The 24,639-nt window shown below is 44.6% G+C and overlaps 1 protein-coding gene across 1 annotated transcript; it reads left to right on the top strand.

Moving 5' to 3' along the window:
• The first annotated feature begins 1,900 nt into the window (after positions 1 to 1,900).
• On the top strand, positions 1,901 to 24,639 carry synpo2lb (synaptopodin 2-like b). Its single transcript, XM_049564015.1, has 5 exons — positions 1,901 to 2,100; positions 10,286 to 10,437; positions 10,541 to 10,795; positions 10,963 to 11,351; positions 18,412 to 24,639. Exons 1-5 carry the CDS (start codon positions 1,999 to 2,001, stop codon positions 21,099 to 21,101), a joined length of 3,588 nt encoding a protein of 1,195 aa, XP_049419972.1. The 5' UTR covers positions 1,901 to 1,998; the 3' UTR covers positions 21,102 to 24,639.

The raw sequence follows: 24,639 nt of genomic DNA, 5'->3' as shown, positions 1-24,639 counted from the left end.
GCTGCTGGAGCACCAGTGTACACTGTGATGTGTTTCCTCACATAGAAAAGAAAAGAAAGTCAGAAAAACGGAAAGGGAAAGAAGGCAAACTGACTTTGTAAAAAGAAAATTTCAAAAGGTGCGTGAGAGAGATGTCGATCAGGAGGGGAAGGGCAGGGGGGCCACAGAAACTGTCTATGCACAGGGCCCAGAATCTGGTGCTATGCCCCTGGTCACAAGTGTGTAATAAAGCATAAAACTGTTCATTTCATGTTTTCACGGTAGGTGAGGATTAGAATATATGCAGTTCACATATCCCGGTCAAAATTAATATATATGAACACTTGAAGATCCACTCATTACTAAGAGAGTATATCATATAAAAACTAAAGTGATGGTCAGAGTTGTCACAGTGAAATTTAAGGTGTGTTGATGGATTCATGTCGTCACCTCATGCATTGAGTAACATTACAAGTTAACGTTCCACCTTAAAAGTCACCAGCAGTCGGCCCAGTGAATGAAGTTATTTTTTCTCCGACTCCAGCTGCTGTGAGAGGCAGCAAAACATCCTTTCATTTTATAGTTACAGTTTACTAATAAAACTCTCCACAGTATGAACAGTGGTTACATGAGCCTCAAAACCAGCCACAACTCAGCCCTGAGCAGAGTGACTGTCCTCTATTGACCAATCAGACTACAGTGTTCACAGCTCCACCTTTTAGCACCAGATCTGTGTGCTAGGTACCCCAACAGAGGGGGGACCAAACATGGGGACGGTACAGAACGCTTCTGTTGGTACCAACCACAACTTTTCACAGTGGAAACGGGACTATAGTTTCCAACCAGCCTTTGTACTTCCACAGAATAAACAACTTCCTGTATTTCAGTAATGGCCTTTAGTTTTGGTTTACGATAGAGACTTCAGCCAATAGGCACATATGTGTTTTCTTGGCTCTTTTAAGTCTCCCTTAGGGTAACAGCCAAAATGGTTAGGGTGATCCTCCTAGTCATCCATCACATAATTATAATGTGACAAGAAGTGGCTGTCTCAATTGGGCCAAAGTATCCGCACAAGATGTGAGCCAACCTGGGCCAGTATGAGGCTGCCAGATCTGGCTATGTTTTGGGGGTTCAAACTGTTACACTAAGTGGGACTTGGGCCAAATATGGCTTTTCAATCAAGCCCAATTTGGAATTATTGTTATCACAAACCTGACACAAGTTTTTCAGACAGTCAGATGGGCCAAGTCATTTTTGGCTAACTAAACTCTGTAATACTCCTCTGCAGGTGTTGAAGCTGATGAGCAGTAGCCTGAGAGCCAGTATTTATCATCTTCCCAACACTGCAGGAGGGCTTGCCAACTTAGAGCCTGCCCCTCGTTGACTACTGTCTTAATGCTTTGCCTGGGAAAGTGTTTTCCTTGACAGCTGAAGGATCAAAAATTATATTTCCTAGGAAGTCACTAGAGCACAACTCCCTCTATTCTGACGCCAATAAAATGTATGCACGTTGAATCAACTGAATTTCCTAAAATATTTATATCTAAGGTTGGGGTGCTGTGGTTAGATGAAGACAAATCTGTGAGCCGCGGCTGCTGGACAGACCGGCTTAGCTGGGGTCAAAGAGGGAGTGGTGATGGTGGTTATTTCGGGATTGTATATCAGCAAGCATCCCGTCCTGTACAGAGTGCTTGAGAGTGACATGGCAAGTGTTGAATACAAGTGAGGATGCACGCACACGCACACACACACACACACACACACACACACACTTCTGCCCCTTCTCACCCTCCTGAGCTCCCACCCTCCGACACAGCATTCCAGTGTAAGCAGATGAAAGCCAGCCACCCCCTGTCTCCTCATGGGTGGAGTAATTCGTCGTGGTCACAGAGAGGAGCGGGAGGCAGGAGACTCACACACTCACATTCGCAGAGTGTGAGGAACTGAAGACGGGGGCAGAGCAACTTACAGTACGCACAGTCACACTCGCACACAGCAGGCTGTGAGCTCGGAGCAGGGATGGTAGCAGAGGAGATTGTGGTCTCCCTCTCAGGAGGTTCCCCGTGGGGCTTCAGACTACAGGGAGGAGCAGAGCAGCAAAAACCTCTACAGGTGGCCAAGGTACAGTGGAGCCTATGTGTGTGTGTGTGTGTGTGTGTGCATACAGTACGGTGCAGAAAAGACGTACTGCCAAGGTGGTAACATGAGTAGATGGGTTTAATAGAGACTGCAGCTGTTAATTGCAGTCTGCGGCTTTGATGGTCAGTCTTGTGGTTTGCTATGTTTGTAATTCAAGCTTTTATTTAGAAACTTTACAGTCGGCATAAAATCTGAATAAATGAATCGTTACTTTGGTGTGGCTATGAGCTTAAATCTGATGCTTATCAGTATTTCTAGGGTGTAAAAAACAAAACACAAGTACTCTTGTCGGAGTAATCGTCGAGCTTCAGTATATGTACTTTGACCTGTAGTTTGTTTTCAGCTAGTTTTTTAAAGTCAGGACCTTGGAGATCATCACTGAATTGGAGAGGGGTAAGTTTGATAGGTGAAGTCATGTTTAAATATTTATAATCAGGATGTCTTTTCACATTAAACTTCTGCATCTGAGTAATTGTTACTCAGGGAAAAATGCCAATTTTCCTCTGTTATTTAAGTAGTTTTGATTTTGTTTGGACTTTTGGTCACATCCACATACGACGCAAAAGGTACCCAGGGTGCGTTGGTTGTTGACGTTCTGGGACACCCTGTCAAGTTCTCTTCTTTCAAGATACACTTCCGTTTTTACAGCGTTTACATACAGTCTCTTTCAAAATAAACGTGCTAGGATGGTACAACACTACAAAAGCACGTGGCTAGGTTTAGGAAAAAAAGAACACCGTGTGGCTTTCGAATCTTACGGGACACGAACACTGCTCTCTCGGGTGAAAGTCGGTGTTTGTTTGACCCATCCATCCATCCCTTTCGCTGCCTTTACTTTCGCCCTTGTCCCGCTGTGCTTCCCCCTGACACCGCCAGGCACCATTAAACTATAACAGCAAGTGGGTGCGTATCATGCTGACATTAAATGATGCCTTCTTTTGTTGGTTTCTGACGCTGCATGTCCATGCCCAAGCGCCAGATTTCAGCGACTTCAGAGAGAGTCCATGCGCAAGACTCGGGTATTTAGAATATGAAAATGAAAATGATACGTTTGGAGATGCTGCATTCAGGGAATGTATTGTAGTGCACAGCACATGCCACCAGAGGTCGGTCTCTACTGGTGGAGCAGGCAGTTGTGCTGAAAGATAAAGAGGTGGGGATAATGTTACAGGACTAGTTAAAAAAAGCCTCTGCCCCTGTTTGGAGTATTGCCACATACAACTTTATCTTGAGATGATGTTTTCAGCTACAAAAGCAGTTTATTAGCCACAAGATTTTAGTCATGACTTCATCTCCGTTCATCACGCTGATATGTCTGTATCCGCCGCATTGACAAGTGTCATTGGGTCCTCCTGCAAGTAGGGCGCTTATTTCCGATCTATTCATTATCCTTTGGGCCATGAGTCTTAAAACCCAGCAAGACTTGTCTAAGTAGGCTAATTGTATTTTCACAAATACCACTACATGCTGCATACCTCACTGAATACAATACCATCTAGGCCTAGCTCTGACCACAAGTCATCTTCTCTCGACAACAGCACCTCTGGGATACACTACAGTTTTCTTGTGCTCATATGGCTGCAGCCAATTTAGGTTTCCCCTGTTGTGATTCATTTGGGTTTGTGGGTCAGAGAACAGTGTGAACAGCATGTTTAGGGGTTGATCTTGACTCAGGTTTCATTGCTGCATCCTGATGGCGATCGTAGAGTATCAAGGACTAGCAGGAGTTTCTTTTAAATAGGTCGTTGTACAGTGCATACATGTGCACACATTCCATTGTATGTGCACAATTACACACATTCAACATGCTAGAGGTGCAACAATTGATTGATTAGTTGTCAGCTATTAAATTAACTAGTCCATACCCATTGGTAGCTTTGTCACCTTCTACCTATGCCAATCCTCAATGCATATGTGCAGTTTCACATAGATTGACCATGTCAGTGAGTAGAAAAACGTGGGACAGACAGAATGACTGACTGACAGAATGACACACTGACAGTTTCCATGATTATGTACAGCATACCATACCATGACTTAGTCATACTAAAAATTAGAAAAACCCGAAACATTTGGCCACAGGGGGAGCCACAGCGATCGGTCACATTTTAGCCATTTTTAAGCATTTTTCTGTTGTTATAGTGCCACCCAGTTGCCAATTAGAGTTAAATTTCTCCAGTCACCTTGAGGCGTCCTGTTTTACATATCTACCAAGTTTAGTAAAAATCCATATGGCGGTTAGGCCTAGATAAGAAATTAGCTCTCTAGCGCCCCCATTTTGTTTGATGGGGTCAATAATGGAGGGGTCCCCTCAGATTATGTGTGGTCATATGCCTACAAAGTTGCGTGGTGATCAGTGAAACCCTTGAGATGTTATACACCTTTATGTGATGAGCCACGCCCTCCACAATATTCATTGCCTTATAGAAGCTCAGTTTTAGTAAGTCTTCCAGCTTTTGCCAAGAGGGAACTTTAGATATTGGTCCCTAGATTATGTTCACCCAGTTTCATGCAGATCGGTCAAACTTCCTAGGAAGAGCTCGATTTTAAGTGTTTTTCAAAAAATTCAAAATGGTGGAAAATCTATATAAGCAGAAGTTATGGGTTCTTGAGGCAAATTTGTTCCTCATGAGGAGAGGCATCTCTGTGCAAAGTTTCATGTCTCTACGACATACGGGGCATGAGATATGCCCATTCAAAATTTGCAGTTTCAATCCATTGCTATAGCGCCCCCCTTTGGCCAATTGATGTAATATTGCTTCATTCGCATCCTCCCATGACCCTCTACCACTGTGCCAAATTTCACATGGATTGACCAAGTCAGTGAGGAGAAAAACGTGGAACAGACACACAGACAGAGTTTTCGTCATTATATAGCAAGTTTTCTAACTAATTCAATAATAAGTTAAGTCATTTTTTAAGGAAAAAGTTTCAGTTTTTTTCTGATTCCAGTTGCTTAAATGTGGATATTTTTGGTTTCTTTATTCCTCTATGAGAGTAAGCTAAATGTCTTTGGGTTGTGGGTTGGGTGTCTGTGCTCATATAAGCGACAATCCAACACATTCTGGGTTTCCCTCATAACTTTAGTTAAGTCCGAACACAGATCAGTCAAATCTATGCAAGCTTGACTCTCTCTTCTTCTCCTGTTATTATTTTTTCAATCACAAGAACTACCAGCTGCCTGAACAGTGTCAACGAGCGCAAATACCTGATACCAGAACATCTTAACAATACTGTAAACACCAAGTATGTGTAAAGAAGATGGTATGTATAAAGACAGCAGTATCGATACTTTTAAGATATGAAACAAAAATAACCCAGTACCAAGGTATTGTAACGTCTCCAGTCACATGATACCTGCATTGGATCCTTTTTGCACCAAGACTCCCCGCCAGATCAGCAAACTTTCTGTTGCTGCTGTCTCAGGAGCCACTCTCCCCGCGCAAACTGTCAGTCAACATCTGTCTGGTTAGCACGAACTAACACAGCAGCAGCGGCTAACATCCAACACTGAGCCCTTAAACTGTCACAAACAAACTCACACCAAAATGGCTCGACTTTGTTGTTCAGCCTGTTCATAACCTTTAGGAAATGTTAGCCATGCAATGCTAACAGTTAGCCAGGTCATTGTGTGTGTGCATCCGAGTGGACTTTCACCAACTATCCCCAGCATGGAGCTCACACTCCCGCAGCAGGAGCTATAACCCATACAGTCTGGTGGTGTGGTGAATTCAAGCATGATGTCCATGACCGAGTTGTCAGTTTAGCGTGCCGAGATGTCACCAAAACTTTCGAAAGTAAAGCTACACTACATGCTATTCCATTGACATTATTGGCATCGAATGAAGTACTTTATTGGTATTTTATCCAGTTTGTAGGATTTATTGGCATCTATCTAGCAAGCGTGCCAAATGTGTAGGAGAACTACCAAGGCTGATGCAAAAATGAGGAAATGTAAATGACTTTTTCCAAGCCAGTGTTTGGTTTGTCCATCCTTGGCCACTGTAGAAACATGGTGGACTCCCTGTAAGAGGACCAGCTCCGTATGTAGACATAAACGGCTCATTCTAAGGTAACGAAAACAAAACGATTTTTAGTTTCCTGTGATTATACACAACAGAAAACACAGATAGGAATACTGTATTCCATATCTTTCAATAGATGCCCCTTAATCCAAAACCGGACATATTAATCCACAGTGAAAATAACACACGGCTGACAATGAAGATTTGTCGTCGTCACATATTTTTCAGACAAAATAATCCAACTTAAAGCCCCGGGATTTTTTTTTTTTTTTTTTTTCACGTCTGGTTTCTCCAAAAGCTTTTCGCGTCGGTGTTTATGTTTGTTGACAGACCAGAATGTTGTCTCTAATAAGAAAATCTATTCTGGAGAGGAGGAATGCGACCTCGCTCACACTGACATGAAAAGTTGCCAGGTCACTCATAAGCTGTCATAACCTCTGATTCAAAATGGAGGTGGAGTGTCTCTGGCACCAAAGGCTCCTCTTTATCCGGGATTTTCAAGCAGATAAGGTCACCTTTGATGAGAGTTTAATCAGTGTGTGCTTCCTCTTGTTGGTGTATGTATGTGACCTGCCATTTGTGTGTGTGTGTGTGAGGTTGAGCATACCTCAGATAAGCCCGGTTGGGAATGGAGCACAAACTAGAGGATCAGAATAGCTCATTTAAGAGGAGCTGGAAGCAGAGCATGGAAAAAGTCCTCTTGTTCACACACTCATACACTTTCACGTCTCATAAAGTTTTTAATTCTAGTATTGTGAGTATTTTTTTTGTTTCTCGTCACGGTAGTGCCTGTCTTTCTTCGTCTGTCTAGGAATGTGGTCAGTTTTCCTGTAAGGTTTTATTTTGGGTATGTAGGGAACACATGGTGAACGACAGGCATCCCCCTCAGTCCAGACCGGTGATGCAGCTGTTCAAACCCCCTCTTTCATGATTGTGCCGTGTGTGTGTGTGTGTGTGTGTGTGTGTGTGTGTGTATATGTGTGTACATTTGTCTGAGGGGGAAAGTACGAGATCGACAGCTTGTCCTTGCATGTGCTTGCCACACTGGGACTACTGGGTCAAGAGACACAGATAAAGGGGAATACCGAGTCCTCTTGAGAGTCCAAGTAGGTGTGAGAACACACTTTCCTCCCCTCAACATTTTTCACAGTGATAAGGTGTGTGTGTGTGTGTGTTAGGAGACTGAGCTGAGGGCCTTATCTTCTTATAGAGGAAACTGCAATCTAGTGGACAAGAATACTCACCTCATCCACCCCCACCCCCCCACCACAGACATACTTCCTGAATGATCCTATGACATCATCTCTTAGCGACCTCCAGGAACAGCTGCATGACTTCATGAGTTATTCTGATACAGGGACAAGGATGGCAGGAAAGCTGCCTGTTTCTGAACACTGGTCATTGAGCTTTAGGTCATTTCACCAAAGACTGACTCGACGACAACAACCCTGCCCACATTTACTGTTTGCAGTGGAAACACTAGGGTCTAGGTACCATGTCTGAAGGGTTACTGTTGGTTCCAAAGGTACCATACTGAAAGTGTTTAGAAACGGGGCTTAACACCATGCAGCCTGTAGGAGTTTTACAGGAAATACACTGAAGTAATAATCTGGATGACAGCCCATTATATCGATACTGAGATGGCTTAAAGGGGCAGTTCACCCCAAAATAAAAAAACAAATTGTTTTTCTTCTTACCCTTAGGTCTATTTATCTGGTCCTGTTCATACGACAATGATTTCAATGGAAAATGCTCTACTTTAGTTGCATTTTGGGTGCCTGAAAACGTTTTGAAAACAGGTTCCAGAGTGCAATTCTTTGGAAACAGTTCCGTCTCCGTTGTCATGCAAACTTGCAATGTGCTGCTCCTCTGAAATGTGCTAGAAAGTCAACCATCACAACAACAATGGCGGACTCTCGAGCTCTGTTTGTGCTGCTCACCCTGTTGAATTTATCAACGCGTCTCCAGCAAAGTGTAGATCTTCTGTGGCAACTCTATCTCGTTGTCCGTCCAGACAAACGTTTGTGCAGTTGCCATTTTGTTTGTTTATACATCACCACCAACTACTGGCCTGGCATGTACACTACAGCGTTTTTGGTCATTTTTGCGGATCCGTGTGCACGGCAATTGTTATCAAAACGTTGTGATCTGAACGCGGAACTTTTTTCAAAACGAAAATTTCAACTGATAGTTTTTGTATTAACATGGCCTCAGTCTAGATTGTTTTGGTGTAAGTTGCTTAGTGTTCGGCTAGCGGTGCTCAAAGTGCTCAACGGCATTGTCTCTTTTCAGAAATCATGACCTGGTTACTCAAATTAATCTGCACTGTTGTGAGCAGTAGGAACCTTTTTTTTTCTACCGAACTACACCAGCCAACCGTATCACCGTGCAGAGGGAAGTGTGCGTTTACTGCTAGCTCACCGAGCACCACTGAGCTAGCTAACAGTCGTCCATGAGTAGATGCAGGCTTCTTCAACAATCTGTCGTTGCATCATTTTAAATGTTCACATTTCTCCTCTTATTGTCATAATAAATCCAGTTTGCATGTAAATATGTCACAGCCTGCATTCTGCTCCCCTGCTCTCCCTGTGTTTTCCACTCTACCTGCCAGCCACGCCCCCCTCATCAAGACAACTCCACTCACCTGTGCACACAGCTGCTTCTCATCAGTGCTCCCTCAGTGCCAGAATGTTCTTTACCTAATTCAAGACTTTCCAGCACTCCTTACCTGCCTGATCACCTGTTTCTGACCCTGCCTGCCTCTGACCTGTCTTCGTCGTCTGTTTCCCGGTGAACTCACCACCCTTCTGTCCCCGACCATGAGCTCTGCCTCAGCATCTCTGGTTTCCATCTACCTGTGGCTGTGTGGTGTTTTCCTGCCACGACGATTCAGTGTGAGCGTTCCCACCTGCTTGCCAGTTGTCTACTGCAGCTCAGAGACTATCTGTGTGATGTCACACGCTGCCTTGTGTGTGTGCTCTCCTTTCACCTACCTGTCGGCGATGGATCTGGGGCCTGTCAGCCCCTAGATCCATCGCCTGGCCTTCACTGCTGCTCATCCCTCGTCGGCTCTGCTGCTTTGCTGGACTGCTCCTCTGGTTCCAGACCCTTCGCCTTCTCAACCACACCATCAGTAAGCCCCTGTTTGTTACCTCTGCCTACTAGCAGACTGAACTGTTGGGGTCCGAGGACTCACATCCTCGTTCTTGGTCCAGCTTCTGAGTTCGGCCTGGTCCATTCCCTGGCCCCTGAACCCAGAGACTGTGTGTGGGCTCTGAGCCTGAAGAACTGTTTATTCTGTGTTAAAATAAAGGTCATTACCAACTCTCACTGAGTGCTATATTTGCGTTCAATCACATTTGTTACAAAATATGCTGGTGGCTGAACTACAAGCTTTTGATTGACACCTCACATGAGCCAATAGCAGCTTCCATGTCCTCTCCACAGCCTCCAGTTGCCAACAGGGCCTGTGTTGCAAGGATGGGACTGCTTCTCTTCTCTGGTTACAGAGCCGATCAATAGAGAACAGTTGGTCTGATGGATTATGGATCCTGTAGTCGGTGACACTCCTGATCTTGAGCGCAGTTCTGAACTCATTCCTGGCATCACAGACCGTTATAACAACCCTGTAACAAATGGCTCTTCTGTCTGTTGTCTTAAAGGGGAAAAAACTGTCTATTCAATTCAGACTTCCTCTTTTCTAGAAGTGTTTTATATACAGTGAGCTCCTAAATACACATTTCTCACTTGAGGTGATTCTGACTGTTGGGGTAAAAATTCAGAGTGTTGCCTTTCAAGTGAGATCATGCATATTAATGGTCTAAACGTGGAACATGAACAGTTTTCAGTTTACTTTGGGTATGCTTTGCACAGGTGTTTTGGGTGACTTTAGTTACAGGAAGTTCCTTAAATCTTGGCTTTTAATTACTGGATATTTCCCTGTAAGAAATCCCCCTCCTGGTTATAACTTATAGACATATAATGGGTGACAATGTGTCACAAGTATTGTTCTGTTGTAAGGGGTCACAAGTCAAAGAGGTGGGGAACTGCTGGTCAGAAGTTGAATGATGTGTCTATAAATGAATGTAAAGGTTGTGCTTTTCCCACAGCCACAGGTATTCTAACCCCTGTCCTCTCTGCAGGTACGCAGGCGTAGCAAAGCATGCAGAGCTGGACTGAAGGAGCATGACGAGCTGGTTGCCATTGGCGACCACATGTGTGCAGAGCTCAGTCATGCTCAGGCCATGAGCCTCATCGACACAGAGAGCTCAACACTCAACCTGAGGGTTAAAAGGTCAGAGCATGGACTCACATACATCGCACAGACTTTGTAACGTGAAGCTCTTTTTTAACAAATCGATTCATGTTTTACATTTTCACAACTTGTGTATTTCCAGGGCTTCTCCTGGATTCCACTTCTCCACGGGGGTCCTGTCTCCCCCCGCAGGCCCCTTGCCCTCCCACTGTTCCTCCATCCTCTCCCCCAGGGGCGTCACTTCCCCTCCAGACAGTGAGGCGTACTACGGAGAGACAGACAGTGATGCAGATACACAGTCACTCACGCACCGTCGCCAACGCCGCACACCTCCTCACGCGCGCTCACCTGCGCGCTATGACAACCAAGAAGAGGAGGAGACCTCAGAGATGAGCGGGTAAGGAACGGAGACTTCCTGTTTTCAGTGTATTCTGTCATAGAAATGTTCTTTTATCGAGCTTTTTAAAAAGCTGCAACATCAAACCAAGGTTTCCTGTCCATATCCTGTCCAAAGAAGAATATCTCCCACTACATTGTTATAAACTCTGTTGCGTTTCCTCTCAGGTATGAGAGCGCCACAGATGTAGGCCTTTCTATGCAGGGGCAGTGGGACGGTCAGGGTCTTGTCGGCGTCCCTCGCAGAGAGCTCATCTACCAGCCACTCCAGACTGAGTGGACCACTCCAACACACACCCCACACACTTTAACCCCTCACACACTCACACCGACCCCTGATCAGGGGTTAATGGAAGCAGAGGGAGAAGGGGACAGTGGCTTCCAGGAGGCAGGGGGCTGCATCGGGCTGGCCTGCCCACCGCTTGTGTCTCCAGAGCGGGCGAAAGAGGCTTTGATGTCGGGCTCTGGTAAACATCTGGTACCTATGGTGGGACCACAGCAGACCCCAGTCAGCGACGAGCTCTCCACCACCTACATGGACAAAGCACGGCAAGCCAGTGAGTATATCTTCATACAAAACTACAGCGCACTGTCACAAGTAAATTTATCCAGACAGTACAAAATGGTTAACAAGCGAAAAAGAGGAAATACACAATACCAGGCTGTTCTCATGCACTGAGGGAAGTAAAGATGGAAGTAGTATAAAGAGCAAAGGTCTGTGTAAGGAGGCAGGTTGGAGTGGTGGATGGACCACAAAACACAGGACTTTCCCCCAGGAGACTGGTGTTTGTGTACCGTGTGAAACCAAGTTAACTTTGAGTTATTTCAACGTACATCATCACATTACCTTAAGTACGTAAGTTTATGTTACGTATGTGATGTGACTACAGCCATCCATGTTTCTTTTCCTTAACCTGACCTACGTAACTTTACTTTTCTAAATGTAAGCTATATAACTTTACATTAAGTACTTTACATTATGTACGAAACTTTATGTTAAGTATGTAAATGTAATGTCCGACCATGTTTCTTTTCCTAAACCTAACCTATGTAACTTTACTTGCCCAAACTTACCTTTAAACTTAACATAACTTTACGTTAAGTGAATTACCTTAAGTACTTGACGTTAAGAAGGCCTACTTCACGTGATGTTGCCCAACCATGATTCTTTTCCTAAACCTAACCAACATAACTTTACTCTCCTAAATCTAACTTTAGGAACTAACTAAAGTAAGATTAGATCTAACTTTGCATTGAGTACTTAATGTGATGACGCACAACCATGATTCTTTTCCTAACCTGCGTAACTTTACTTTCCTAAACCTAACCCACGTAACTTAACATTAAGTATGTAAGGTGATGAGGCCCAACCATGATTCTTTTCCTAAACCTAACCTACGTAACTTTATTTTCATGAACCTAACCCATGTAACTTTACGTTAAGTACTTAACGTGACAACACCCGACCATGATTCTTTTCCTAAACCTAACCTACGTAACTTTACTTTTCTAAACCTAACCCATGTAACTTTACATTAAGTAAGTAACTTTGTTAAGTAAAGTATATCAATGTGATGACACCCAACCATGATTCTTTTCCTAAACCTAACCTACGTAACTTCACTTTCCTAAACCTAATCTACATAACTTAACTTTCCTAAACCACACACGTAACTTTACGTTAAGTATATAACTTAAGTAGTTCAAGTACTTCATGTCATGACGCCCAACCAATGTTTTTTTTTCTAAATCTAACCTATGTAACATTACTTTCCTAAACCTAACCTTTGAAACTTTACTTGCCTAATCCTAACCATGTACCTTTACATTAAGTACGAAACTTTACGTTAAGTACGAAACTTTATGTCAAGTATGTAATGTGACAATGCCCAACCATGTTTCTTCCGAAACCTAACCTACGCCACCTATACTTAACTTTAAACTTAACTTAACATTAAGCGAGTTACCTTAAGTACATAAATTTACTTAAAACTAAGGGGTTTTTTTTACTAAACCTAACCCACGTAACTTTATGTCAAGTACGAAAAGTAATAAGGCCCACCCATGACTCTTTTCCTCAATCTAACCTACGTAACTTTACTTTCCTAAACCTAACCCATGGAACTTTACGTTAAGTATGTAACTTTACATTAAACACTGACAATGCTTGACCATGATTCTTTTCCTAAACCTAACATTACTGGGATGCTAATTAACTGGGCACTAATTCGTTGGATGCCATACAAACAGTTGTATAAGGATACGTTGCAAATACATACATAACATGCAAGCCTGTGTGCACACAAAACTACACACATGCAACAAATTACCCAGAGGCAATGTAAAAGAGGATACTGACTTCTGCAAATCTGAGTTTGTCAGGTGCTACCAGTAAGAGTTTAAACATCAATAATCATTTCCATCTGACACTAAAAGTACTTAAATAAGATTAAGACATTTACTGATACTGTAAAATCCTTTCAAACATGTAAAGCTCAAGAAAACACAAACACAGCAAATAACACCAGTGAAGTGATGACAAGAAGTTATGGTGGGCGTGGAAAAATAGTTAAAGGCTACCATGATCTTATTTGTGTTCGGTAATTATACCTCGTCATCATAGTTATTTAGAAAATAATGTATAATTGATGTTACAGTGCTAATTATAGTCCTGTGCAGCATGCCATTGATGTGATATCACTTCCACCTACGCCGGATACAGTTTATATCTTGGTTTGGGTTCAAACTTCTTCTTCTGTGAAGTTTGAGAATGTAACACCAGCTGTTAACCAAAAACAGAAACCTCTGTAGTTTCTCACGGTGATGCAACTATTTCAGTGTTGACCGCAGGGTTTTTGCTTATTAATTTAAATTCCAAAGATTCCCCTGGTGTCTCCGAGGGCATTGGCTGTGTAGTCTTTAAGTTTATCAACAGCTAGATCCCCCTCTAGTGGTGGTTTTCTACATCTGGAGCATCCAGTTACATTTACAGGCTGGTGGTGATTGGGTGAGATACACCAGATACCTGCAGAGATATTCCACCTTCCCCCTCTGTCCCCTGAAACAGCAGTCCATCTCTTCTGTCAGTATTCAGAGCATTTGCCTCGCTCGCTGTATTTATAGGCATTGAAGCTTCTGATCGACAGACTGAATGCAGCACTGACTTACAGGCCACACAGCTGACTATGTGGTGTATGAGTGTGTGTTTGCATGAGAGTGTGTGTGTGTGTGCTCAGCAGGCTTCACACTGGTGAAACTTCTCTGTTCCTTGTCCTCAAATGATTAGTTGAGTCACTGATTGGTCAATTATCATAATTAAGTCATTAATCAAGCTAAGCATTTGCTGGTTTTAGCTTCTCTGATGTGAGGGTTTACTGCTTTTCTCTGCTTTATATTGTTATAAATCAAATGTCATTGTGTTTTTTGACTGTTGGTCGGACAAAACTGTCATTCTGAAGTCGTCTGCTTTATTTGTAGATCGTAATGATGTGTTTCTCAATAGATTTAGGCATTTTATAAGCTAAAAAAATACTCAAAATAGTTTTACATTTTCGGAAATACACTTCTTCCTGGGAGTTATACAAGAAAATCTATACCGGATATCTGGATGGTAGCTAACCTGGCCCTGTCCAAAGGTAACAAAAGCCCTGTTTCCACCAAACACTCTCGGTATGGTACCTTTGGAACCAACAGTAACCCTTCAGACATGGTACCTAGACCCTAGAGTTTCCACTGCAAACAGTGCTCTTAAATGTGGTGCAGTGAGTAACATTACAAGTTAACGTTTCAGAATTAAATTATTTTTACTCCAACTCCAGCTAAAAGTCACCCTACCAGCCTCCGTCTTTGAAGCTCACTGATGAACATGTTATAGCTCGTTAGCTTAATCTGCACAAAAACAGAGGTGTAGAAATAGCAATTCAACAAAAGTTATGTGCCAACAAATGAAAAGACGCAAAAGTGGGAACAAGTCATTGTTTTACAAGTCACAATTAAGTCTCAAGTCTTTGCACTCAAGTCTAGAGTCAGGTCCCAGGTCCTAAATAAGTCAGAATGCTCTCTTCCCCAAATGTGCTGCCATTTTAACAGAGTAATAAAACATTATTATTTTGTTAAAATAAAGTTGTTGCATCTATCTGTAATTTTCAACCAGCATATTTTGCAAACTGCAATTTTTTTGTTGACTACTGCGTCGTACAATGAAATTATAGTAATGTAGTGTTAGTTCTCTATGGTTCTCTCCTGCAATTTGATTGGAAGCTGTCGGATTTCTTCAAACAAAGTTGATCATCTAGGGAATTAAGTGCAGACTTGCTGGAAATTATTAGCGTTAATGTTGATTAAATAATTAAAAAAAAGAGGAAAGCTCCGATCCTCGTCACATATTGACGTTTGGTCATGGACCCACGTCCACATACGATGTCCAAGGCACCCTGGGTGTGTTGATTGTTGACGTTCTGGGACGCCATGTCAAGTTCTGTCTGTTACATGCATTGTCTTCTTTCAAGATACACTTCGGTTTTCACAGGAAATTTAATGTTTACATACAGTCTCTTTCAAAATAAACGCACCACGTCAGTACAATACAGCAAACTGACTTTTTTCCCCTTCAACAACAAACACATGGTTGGGTTCAGGAAAAAAGAACAGGGTTTGGCTTTAGATTCTTACATGACATGAACCGCTCTCTTGGGTGAAGATCGATGTTTGTTGGACCCATCCACCACCCCTTCCGCTCGCCCTAGTTGGACTTTCGCCTCCTTAACTTTTGTCCTTGTCCTGCCGCATTTCACTCTGGGGCCGCCAGGCACCATTAAACTAGAACAGCAACCGACCACATATTATGCCGGTGTTAGTTGGTTTCTTACGCCCCAAGTCACTGCCCAAGCGTTGGATTTCGACGACTTTGGAGTGAGACCAAGTTCGGAATTTTTTTTTTTAATCTTTGGGTTTGGGGGAAGGTATCAACTATCGTCAAGCCAAAAAGCTTAAATCCAAGTAAAGCCACGAGTCATTGGTGTTTAAGTCCAAGTTGAGGTGCAGGTCTTTTTTGATTTTGATTTTGGCACGTGAGTCCACACCTCTGCAAACTAAGACTATTTCCCAAAATGTTAAACTACTCCTTTAACCCATGAAGCTTCATCATCCTTGTCTGGTTAAGTCATTGTTTCACTAAGGTAGTGACGATCACAGCTGATCAAACCGGATAACTATGTGCTGACTGAGTCGTGACTTCATATGAGCGAACGTTGCAGCAATGAGCGTGCCATCATCTGGTGAATGACTTAGGTTAGGGCTTTACTATGAATGATTAGGATGATGAATGATGACTGAGGTGTTCAGGGACCTGCCCTTTCTCACGTTACACACACACACACACACACACACACACACACACACACACACACATGCATTGCCTTTGGCTTTGGTTAAGTGATTGTTAGCTCTGCTGCTACTGAGTACTGAGAGTTGTGTCTGTGTAAGCAGCAGCAGAGTGCAGCACAACAGTAAAGAGTTATGACCGAGCTCCTCTATAAACTATAATTGGCTTTATGAACTCATACACACATACACAAACACAGAGATACACACACTCAATGACACTGCTGTCTAAATATCCTCTGGCGAGGGGGTCTTCCCGTCCTTGTGTCGCTCTGTGTGTGTATGAGACAGAGACTGGACAGGTGTTTGATGCCTGTCAGACAGACAGGAATAGTGGGTTGACATCATGCGTTGGTTTGGGTTGCCGGACACAGACAAAGGTCTTTACATGGGCTGTGCCCTGGAGAGAAGAGCTGGAAGACAGAGACTAAACAGGTCCCCACTCAGAGCAGACCTGGACGCTGCGAGGGTGTGTGTGGGAGGGTCTGAGGGAGTTTAAGGACACACACACGCTCACAATTGTGAGATGAGGGACCTCACATCTCCTTCAGGGTCAGACATAGGTGGACACACAGTCCCACACACCGTGTACGCAGGTAAGACACATTAAAATCCTTCTATGCGTGTATACTCATGTATACACAGATTCACTCATGTTAGACGTGACTGTTGTTTTTCTTTTTCAATTTTAGAGAAACGTCAAGGTTGTTGTTGTTGTGCTGTAATGGACTTGACTGATGATCCTGATCTGTGAGGCTAAGTTAGCGAGTCTTATTTTGTGGTTTCAGGGTGTAAAAGTGAATCATATAAGATGTTGTGTCTATACTGTCATGCTTTATCTACTCGATGAAGCTATGCTGCTTATTATGGGTCGGATATATAAATGAAAAAAATGTTTAACCACGTCAGTCTGCTGGTTGGTGAGTCCACTACTTTGGTCCAAACTGGATAGGGATGAAATTTGGTGCAGATATTCATGACTGTGGTAAAATCCATATTTGTGGTTTTGAGTGAAATGTCTACAAAGCTATTGGAAGGTTTGTCATAAACTTGGGTTTAGACGTTCATGTTCCCCTCAGGTATGAATCCTTATAACTTTTTTGATCTCAGTGTGTGATCAGTTTTAACTATAACCGCAACCGGCAGCATATCATGCCGACGATAAAGTACAGCTTTTTTCGTTGGTGTCTGACTCTAGAAGTCACTTCCCAAGCGTCGTATTTCAACGCCTTTGGAGTGAGACCGAGCTCGAAAAAAAGAAGACGAAATTTGCAAATTTACACAAACCATATTTTGTATTTTATTGTTTATTCATTATGATTGTTTGTTAGCTAAGTTGTTTATACGTGTCGATTTCTCATTTGCTCTTGTCCCCGTTTGTAATAAATAAATAACTATAGAGGATACGTTTTGGACAGGGGGTGCAGGGGAAGCTTTCCTGCGTGCTCGGTCCGCTGTTGGCTGCAGGTTGCCAACTCCTGCCCTAGTGCCATCATTGGGTCAAACAATTACTTGGGTTTACGACCAAACACCAGCCTCGTTTGTTGTTTCTGCTAATTAGAAATGATAATATGCTACACTAAGATGTGTTAGCATTTAGCTCCCAGAGCCGTTAACATTGCTGTAATTTGTTGTTCTCCTTTACATCTTGTTATATGAAGTCTTTGCTGGAGAAATGTTTGAACTTTTCAACTGAAATATCAAGTTTGACATTGGAACTGTGTGTTTGTTATGTCTCGGTGAGCTTGGCTGCGTAGAATGAGGATGTGTGTGCACAGAGGCTGCATCAGACTATAGTTATGTAGTGAGGATGTTCATGTGAGGTGAGCCAAGGTACTAAAAGGACTCAAATAGCTTTGGACTAAGCAGAGATATACATGTGCACATGCTGGCGTGCGCACACACAGGCACAAACAACAAGCATTTGTTCAGGAGTGACACTTTGATCTAACCTTCCCGGAGTGTGTGACTCAACTCTGGAAAGCAGCAGGAATTCTTTATTCTAAATCCACAACACACACTCCTGTCTGTCACTGGTAATCCTCATCACAGCTCCTCGCTGTGATAATACTGTAAAAATCAGCCGCTGCTCACAGTCAGAGAGGGCTATCACGCTGTTGTTTCCATTATTTGTCGCTCTGTGCCTTGTTAGGTATTCAACAAAAATCCCATGATTGCTTCTCTCCTTTCTTTCAACACATTTATTTTGGTGTCTTTCCTCTTCCTGTCTTGCAGAGCTGCAGCGTGGGGAGAGTGTGGTGGAGAAACAGGTGAAAGAAGCTCGCACTAAATGCCGCTCTATTGCCTCATTGCTGACTGATGCTCCCAACCCCAACTCGAAGGGGGTGCTTATGTTCAAGAAACGCCGGCAGAGGGCCAAGAAGTACACACTGACCTGCTTCGGCAAAGCTGAGGGAGACAGAGGAGGGGAGACAGAAGGAGACACAGGAGGGGAGACAGAGGAGGAAGGAGGAAGCTCCATTCTGAGTGGATCAGAGGTTGACGAAGAGGGATTCTCTGCATCGTTTGACCCTACGTGGGACACAGGTTATCTAGACCTGCTGGACAGGAGAAGCTCCGCCTGCCCGTCAACCACACCAACAACTCCAACAACGCCAACAACCAATCACAGCTCAGTGCTGGACATCTCAGCTTATCAGACACCAGGACTTTTGACCTCTGTCAGTCAAAGCCCAGGGTTGGAGGTCTCAGGGCCGGAGAGCTCAGCCTATCAGGGCTCAAGGCTGGAGAGCAGCATCACAAAGCAGCCAATCAGTACTCAGCCTGCACACATGTCTCCTCCAGCTGTGGCCCTGACCAACGGGGGGTCGGTGGCTGTGAGTCGGGCTAGTGTTGTTCTGAGCCCGCCCTCTCAGACGCCCCTTCCAAGTCAAAACGGGCAACATGGCAACCCTAATCCCAGTCCGAACCCTAATCTTAGTCCAGTCACAGACTCAGATCATCACCTGAATCCAGGTGTTCTGAACCGCACTGCGCGCCCCTTCACCCCAGGCCCCGCTGCTCCTCGTGCGTCTGTAACCTCTGTTATGTTTCGCCCCCCCCAACCCAAACCCACGGCCATGACCATGGCGACCAAACCCGTGGCAGCCGTCTCCATGGTGACGATCCAGCCTTCTCGCCTTCAGTCAGGGCCAGATGCGAGAAGAGCGGTGTCTAGCACCTCCCTGTACATCCCTCCAAGAAATAACAACAGCAACACTCCCCCCTCTGTTAACTCGCCTCCCTCCTCTCTGTCCTCTGCAGCTTTCTCCCAGCCCACCACAAATCTGCACACATTTTCCCCTCAGCCCGCAGCGTATGCTCCCCCCTCCACCCCGTTCTCTCCGTCTGCTCAACCCTTCTCCCCTACAGCTCCACAGCAATTCCCCTCTCCTCCTGCTCCTGCTTATCCACCTCCCTCCACCTGCATTCCTGCTTCTCCCATCTCCCCTCCACATCCCCCTGATCTGACTCAGTCCTCCTTCCATGCCCAGCCTGCTCCTCCTCCTCCTCCTCCTCCTCCTCCCGCCCAACCTCCTCCATCTCCATCTGTCCACCCCTACATCAACATGACAGGTGCTGTGACTCCTGGTCCCCATGCTGCCATGGCAACCGCATCACCTACCCAAGCTCCTGCTACTGATTCCCTAGCGACACGTGAGGAGCGCATCTCGGTCCCTGCCGCTCGCACCGGCATCCTGCATGAAGCCCGTCGTCGTAGCAACAAGAAGCCGATGTTCTGTGCAGTCCAGAACAAAGATATTAATCCAAACCCAGACTTGCTGTCGATGGTCCAGAACATGGACGACCACTTTGGGAAAGCCACAGGCGCCGAGTCCGGAGCTGCGCCCAGCGGGGAGACCGGGCATGAGTCAGGGCCTGAGGAGGACTGGCTGAGGCTGGGGGCAGAGGCCTGCAACTTCATGCAGGCTCAGCGAAGACCCAGGCCACCTCCTGTAGCTCCCAAACCCCAAACCCCTCAGGTGCCACAGCTGGCGGGGAAAGGAGGTGAGCTGTTTGCTCGCAGGCAGAACAGGATGGGTCGCTACATTGTGGAGCGATCTCCCTCTGTCGCTGCAGCACCTTTCTCTCCCGCCCAGACGAGGGAGTCCTCGCCCACACCTTCTCTCCCTGCCACCTGGAAGTACTCATCCAGCATCCGTGCTCCTCCGCCCATCGGCTACAACCCCCTCCTCTCTCCCTCCTGCCCTCTGAAGGCCCAGAAGAAGCCTGAGGTGTCAAAGACAAAGTCTGGGCCAGCTGGATCTAAAGGTCAGAAAGCCGGCCTCAAGTCCGTGGATGTCATGAGCCACCAGCCCTACCAGCTCAACTCTACTCTGTTCAGCTATGGGGGCGGGGTTCCCCAGCACACCTCTACCTATCAGCAGCAGGAAGGAATGACAAGTGGTCCTCAGAAGACAGCACGAGTGTATGAGGTGAAGCGCTTCTCCACGCCGCCACCAATATCCACAGGGCCCGCACTCAAAGTTGTTGTACCCCGATCAGCTACGACACTTGGAGAGCCGCTGTGGTGCTCTGATGTCACATCTCCCCCACCCACAGTTGGCCCCACCCCCTACCAACCCTACCAGCCTCAACCCCAACCTCAGTGGGCCACCTCCCCTCTGTCTCCCCCACCTCCCCCTGCCCCTACTGCTCCACTCCCTCAGCTCCCCACCTTCTCCGCTGCCCCTGCTCAGAATCTAGTCCAGTCTCCAACTTTTTTGCACCTTCCACCCTCCAGCAACACACAGGCCAACAGGCAGTTTAAGAGTGCCCCAGATCTGAGTCCCGTCGGCCCCGCTGGTGCCTCTCGGCCAGCATCCAGCAGCACTCACCCGAGCAGAGTCCCCAGGCCCAGGTTCAGCACCTCCAACCTGGGACTGCAGCCTTGCGTCTGGCGCCCTGGATCCACTACGCATTAAAGCGACTCTGCTGCGGACATGATTAACCACAGCTCTGTGGGAACTCGGAGCACCATTTTTTAAATGTGTTTTTAGTATTGTAATATTGTTATTCAGATCTTCAGCTTGGGGTTTTACCAGCCACATTTTTATCACAAGATCTGTTTGTATCAGCCACCCATGTAGCACATTTTCTCACTTAAATTTAATCTTGTTGACTCATTTATTCAAATGAATTTGGCTGCAGTTAGAGGGAACACTGTTTTGCAAAGGAAATGTGATCTGGAAACAAGAGAAAAGTAAAAAATAAAAAAAAAGGGATCAACGGCAGATTGAAAGGGACAGAAAGAGACACAGGGGGAAGCTGGAATTAAGTTCTGTAAATACTGTATTGAATGATAAAGAATTAAGTGTAAACATAAAAAAGAAGAATAGAGGATGTGACAAGACGAGAGCGCTGAGAGAGAGGTGTGGTAGAGGATGGGAAAACGATGAAAAGGGAAGCACAGGAGGCTCTGATGTAGGGACATCATGCAAACATTTGGCCTCATTCACTAATACGTGCTTAGAAATGTTCTGACTTTGTGCACAAAATATGAGTGCCTGCAGAATGAAGCGGGATTTATACTTATGCAGCAGACCTTATGCACGTCGCCTACGCTGTTGTGAGCATTTATACTTGTGCTGTGGTGTGTCTGTGTCACTCTGCAGTTACACTAGTCGGCAGTGGAGGTTTCTGTGAAGTGCTGTAAAGTTTAGTTGATTCAAAACACACATTAAACACACATTAAACATGGCTTCATAGAGACAATTTCAAACACAAGTACACAAATCAGCTTCACTATAACTCGCAGCATTCACAGACAAACACTTGTCTTTATCTGGACACATTTTCCCCACAAATACAACATGCTAACGTTATTAGCACAAGCCTATGGCATTATACAGTGTATAAATTAACCTAGCAGCTAGAGGACTTTTCCTCTTCTCATATGAAGCCAGGGACAACAGCAACATTTAACAAAGGTAACGGTACAAAATTCGGCTCCATTACAGCTCACAAGGTTCACTGACAAAACAACTGTCTTATACTAAACACGTTTTCCAAACAACTATAACATGCTAATGTTATTAGCACAAGTCTATGGCATTTTACACCGTATAAATTAGCCTAGCAGCTAGCTGAGATTTCCTCCGCTCACAAGACTTTAAATGCTATTTTTGTGGAGGCTTTATTGTCTTCACAATTTATTGTTTCTTATCTGTGAAATTAAAGTAAATAAAAGCTTTGTTTCCACTGAGGGAAATGGTTTCAGCTTACAGAAATAGACAGGAGGTCTGCGTCGCCACAACATGTAGTTACATTTCTGGGGAGGTGCACGTCAGGCTACGACGTAGGCTCCATGTCGACGGCGTAGCTATAGCGTTGATTCAGCGCAGAAGTATAAATTCCACATTACCATCGGATTCATGACACGCTCTTACCAATGTGTGCATGTTAGTGAACCAGATGAAAGCTGCATCTACACACACATTAGTAAATGTCTTGGCAGTTGGAAACGGCTGGTAAGACGTTTGTCATTCTCTTTAAACATGTTATATCAGCTTCTGAAGAAGCCTTTAAGGCTAGATATCTGAACACCTGCTTGAAGGTAAATTATAGAGTGAAAGGATCTTTTATTTACCTTTTATATATGTGCAATTTCACAGCACTAGAAATGGATGGGAGCAGCCAATCGTTATAAGCCAAGTCAATAACATTTCAGTATGGACAATCTCGTATAGGCTACTCCACTGTAAACCAGGGCTGGGACACTCAGTTTTTAAAGTTAAATATTTTAATTATGACAATAATTAATGAGGAGGCAGAAACTCTCCCCGAGGGAGCTCAAGTATCTCGGGGTCTTGTTCATAAGTGAGTGTAGAATGGAGCGTGAGATGGATTGGCGGTTTGGTGCGGCTTCTGCAGTGATGCAGGCGCTGCGCCGGTCCGTCGTGGTGAAGAGGGAGCTGAACCGGAAGGCAAAGCTTTCGATTTACCGGTCCATCTATGTCCCAACCCTCACCTATGGTCATGAGCTGTGGGTAGAGACCGAAAGAATGAGGTCACAGATACAAGCAGTCGAAATGAGTTTCCTCCGTGGGGTGTCTGGGTTCAGCCTTAGAGATAGGGTAAGGAGCTTGGACATCTGGAGGGAGCTCGGAGTAGAGCCGCTGCTCCTTGGCGTCGATTTGGGTCAGTTGAGGTGGTTCAGGCATCTGATCAGGATGCCTCCTGGGTGCCTCCTGGGTTAGAGGTGTTCCAGGCACATCCCACTGGTAGGAGGCCCCGGGGCAGACCCAGAACACACTGGAAGGATTATATATATCATCTGGCCTGGGAACACCTTGGGGTCCCCCAGAAGGAGCTGGAAAGCGTTGCTGGGAGAGGGACATCTGGGGTGCTTTGCTCAGCCTGCTGCCCCCATGACCTGGCCCCGTATAAGTGAATGAAAATGGATGGATGGATGGAAATTTTGATGAATCCTGGAATTGTGCGGAAAACACTCATTCACACAGTTTAAGCCAGGGCTGTAATCATGTATTCAACACTACCCCACTCTACCGTGTAGTACTCTCTGCGACCCAATCCTCCTGGAGAGTCGCGGTAATTCTTAGAATTCTTAGAAGCTTCACAGCTTAACAGACCATTTTAAAGCGTTTTGAAACACAACTTTTGGATCAAGGGTTCTCCAAGTTTTATGAGTGCAGTTTTAGGGAGCCGGTGTATGACTGATTTTTTTTTTTTTTAAATGACATACTAACAAAAATATTTTAAAGTAATGAAACCGAGACGGTACAGTGTTTGACATTGATTGTTCCCACAGCAGTTGAGCAACGGCTTGGATTACAGCAACACATACACTGTAATACTAGAACCCACAGTACTTCTAATGGCAATTCATTTAATATCATGATTAAATTTCCTAACAACTATTTCAGATGGTGTTGCGTAGTTGTCTGTCATAGTATAGCTTTTTATTTATTTTTTTAATCTAATTTTTTATCAGTATATTGGGTGAGGCATTTTGAGCACACTTGAATATTGAGGGTATGTGTCCCTCCCCTGCAAATACATATTATAATTACGCCCTTGGTTCCTTGGTCTGAGCACAGATTTGTGTGTACGTATTGTCTGCAAATGAGGCCCAAAGTGTGATAAAGTGTAGAAGGTGCAGATTTGACTTCACAATCTGTAAACATCTCACAGTACCTGTTGCCATCCGGCATTATCATATCAGAAAAGTTGCTTTACTAACAAATTTGAAGTCGCTACTATGACTGTGTTTCCTCCTGTTATATATATTCAAATGATTTGTGTTTGAGTGTCTTTTTTTTTCTAGTTGCACTCTGCAGCAGTGTGTGCTTTGTTTTCTGTAGTGTTCCACAGCTGCCATGAAGAAGGCTTTTACAGTAGCCCTGATTTCCAATCTGTCGATACAAAACAAGAGATGTATAACATGTCTGTTTAGCTGTTTTCCACAGAGACATGCGGCTGAATAAAAATAGACATGAGTCA

This window comes from Epinephelus fuscoguttatus, linkage group LG20 (genome assembly GCF_011397635.1).
Source record: "Epinephelus fuscoguttatus linkage group LG20, E.fuscoguttatus.final_Chr_v1".
NCBI lineage: Eukaryota > Metazoa > Chordata > Actinopteri > Perciformes > Serranidae > Epinephelus > Epinephelus fuscoguttatus.
The sequence above is the reverse complement of the archived record's forward strand: the minus strand, read 5'-3'. Positions and strand labels throughout refer to the sequence as shown.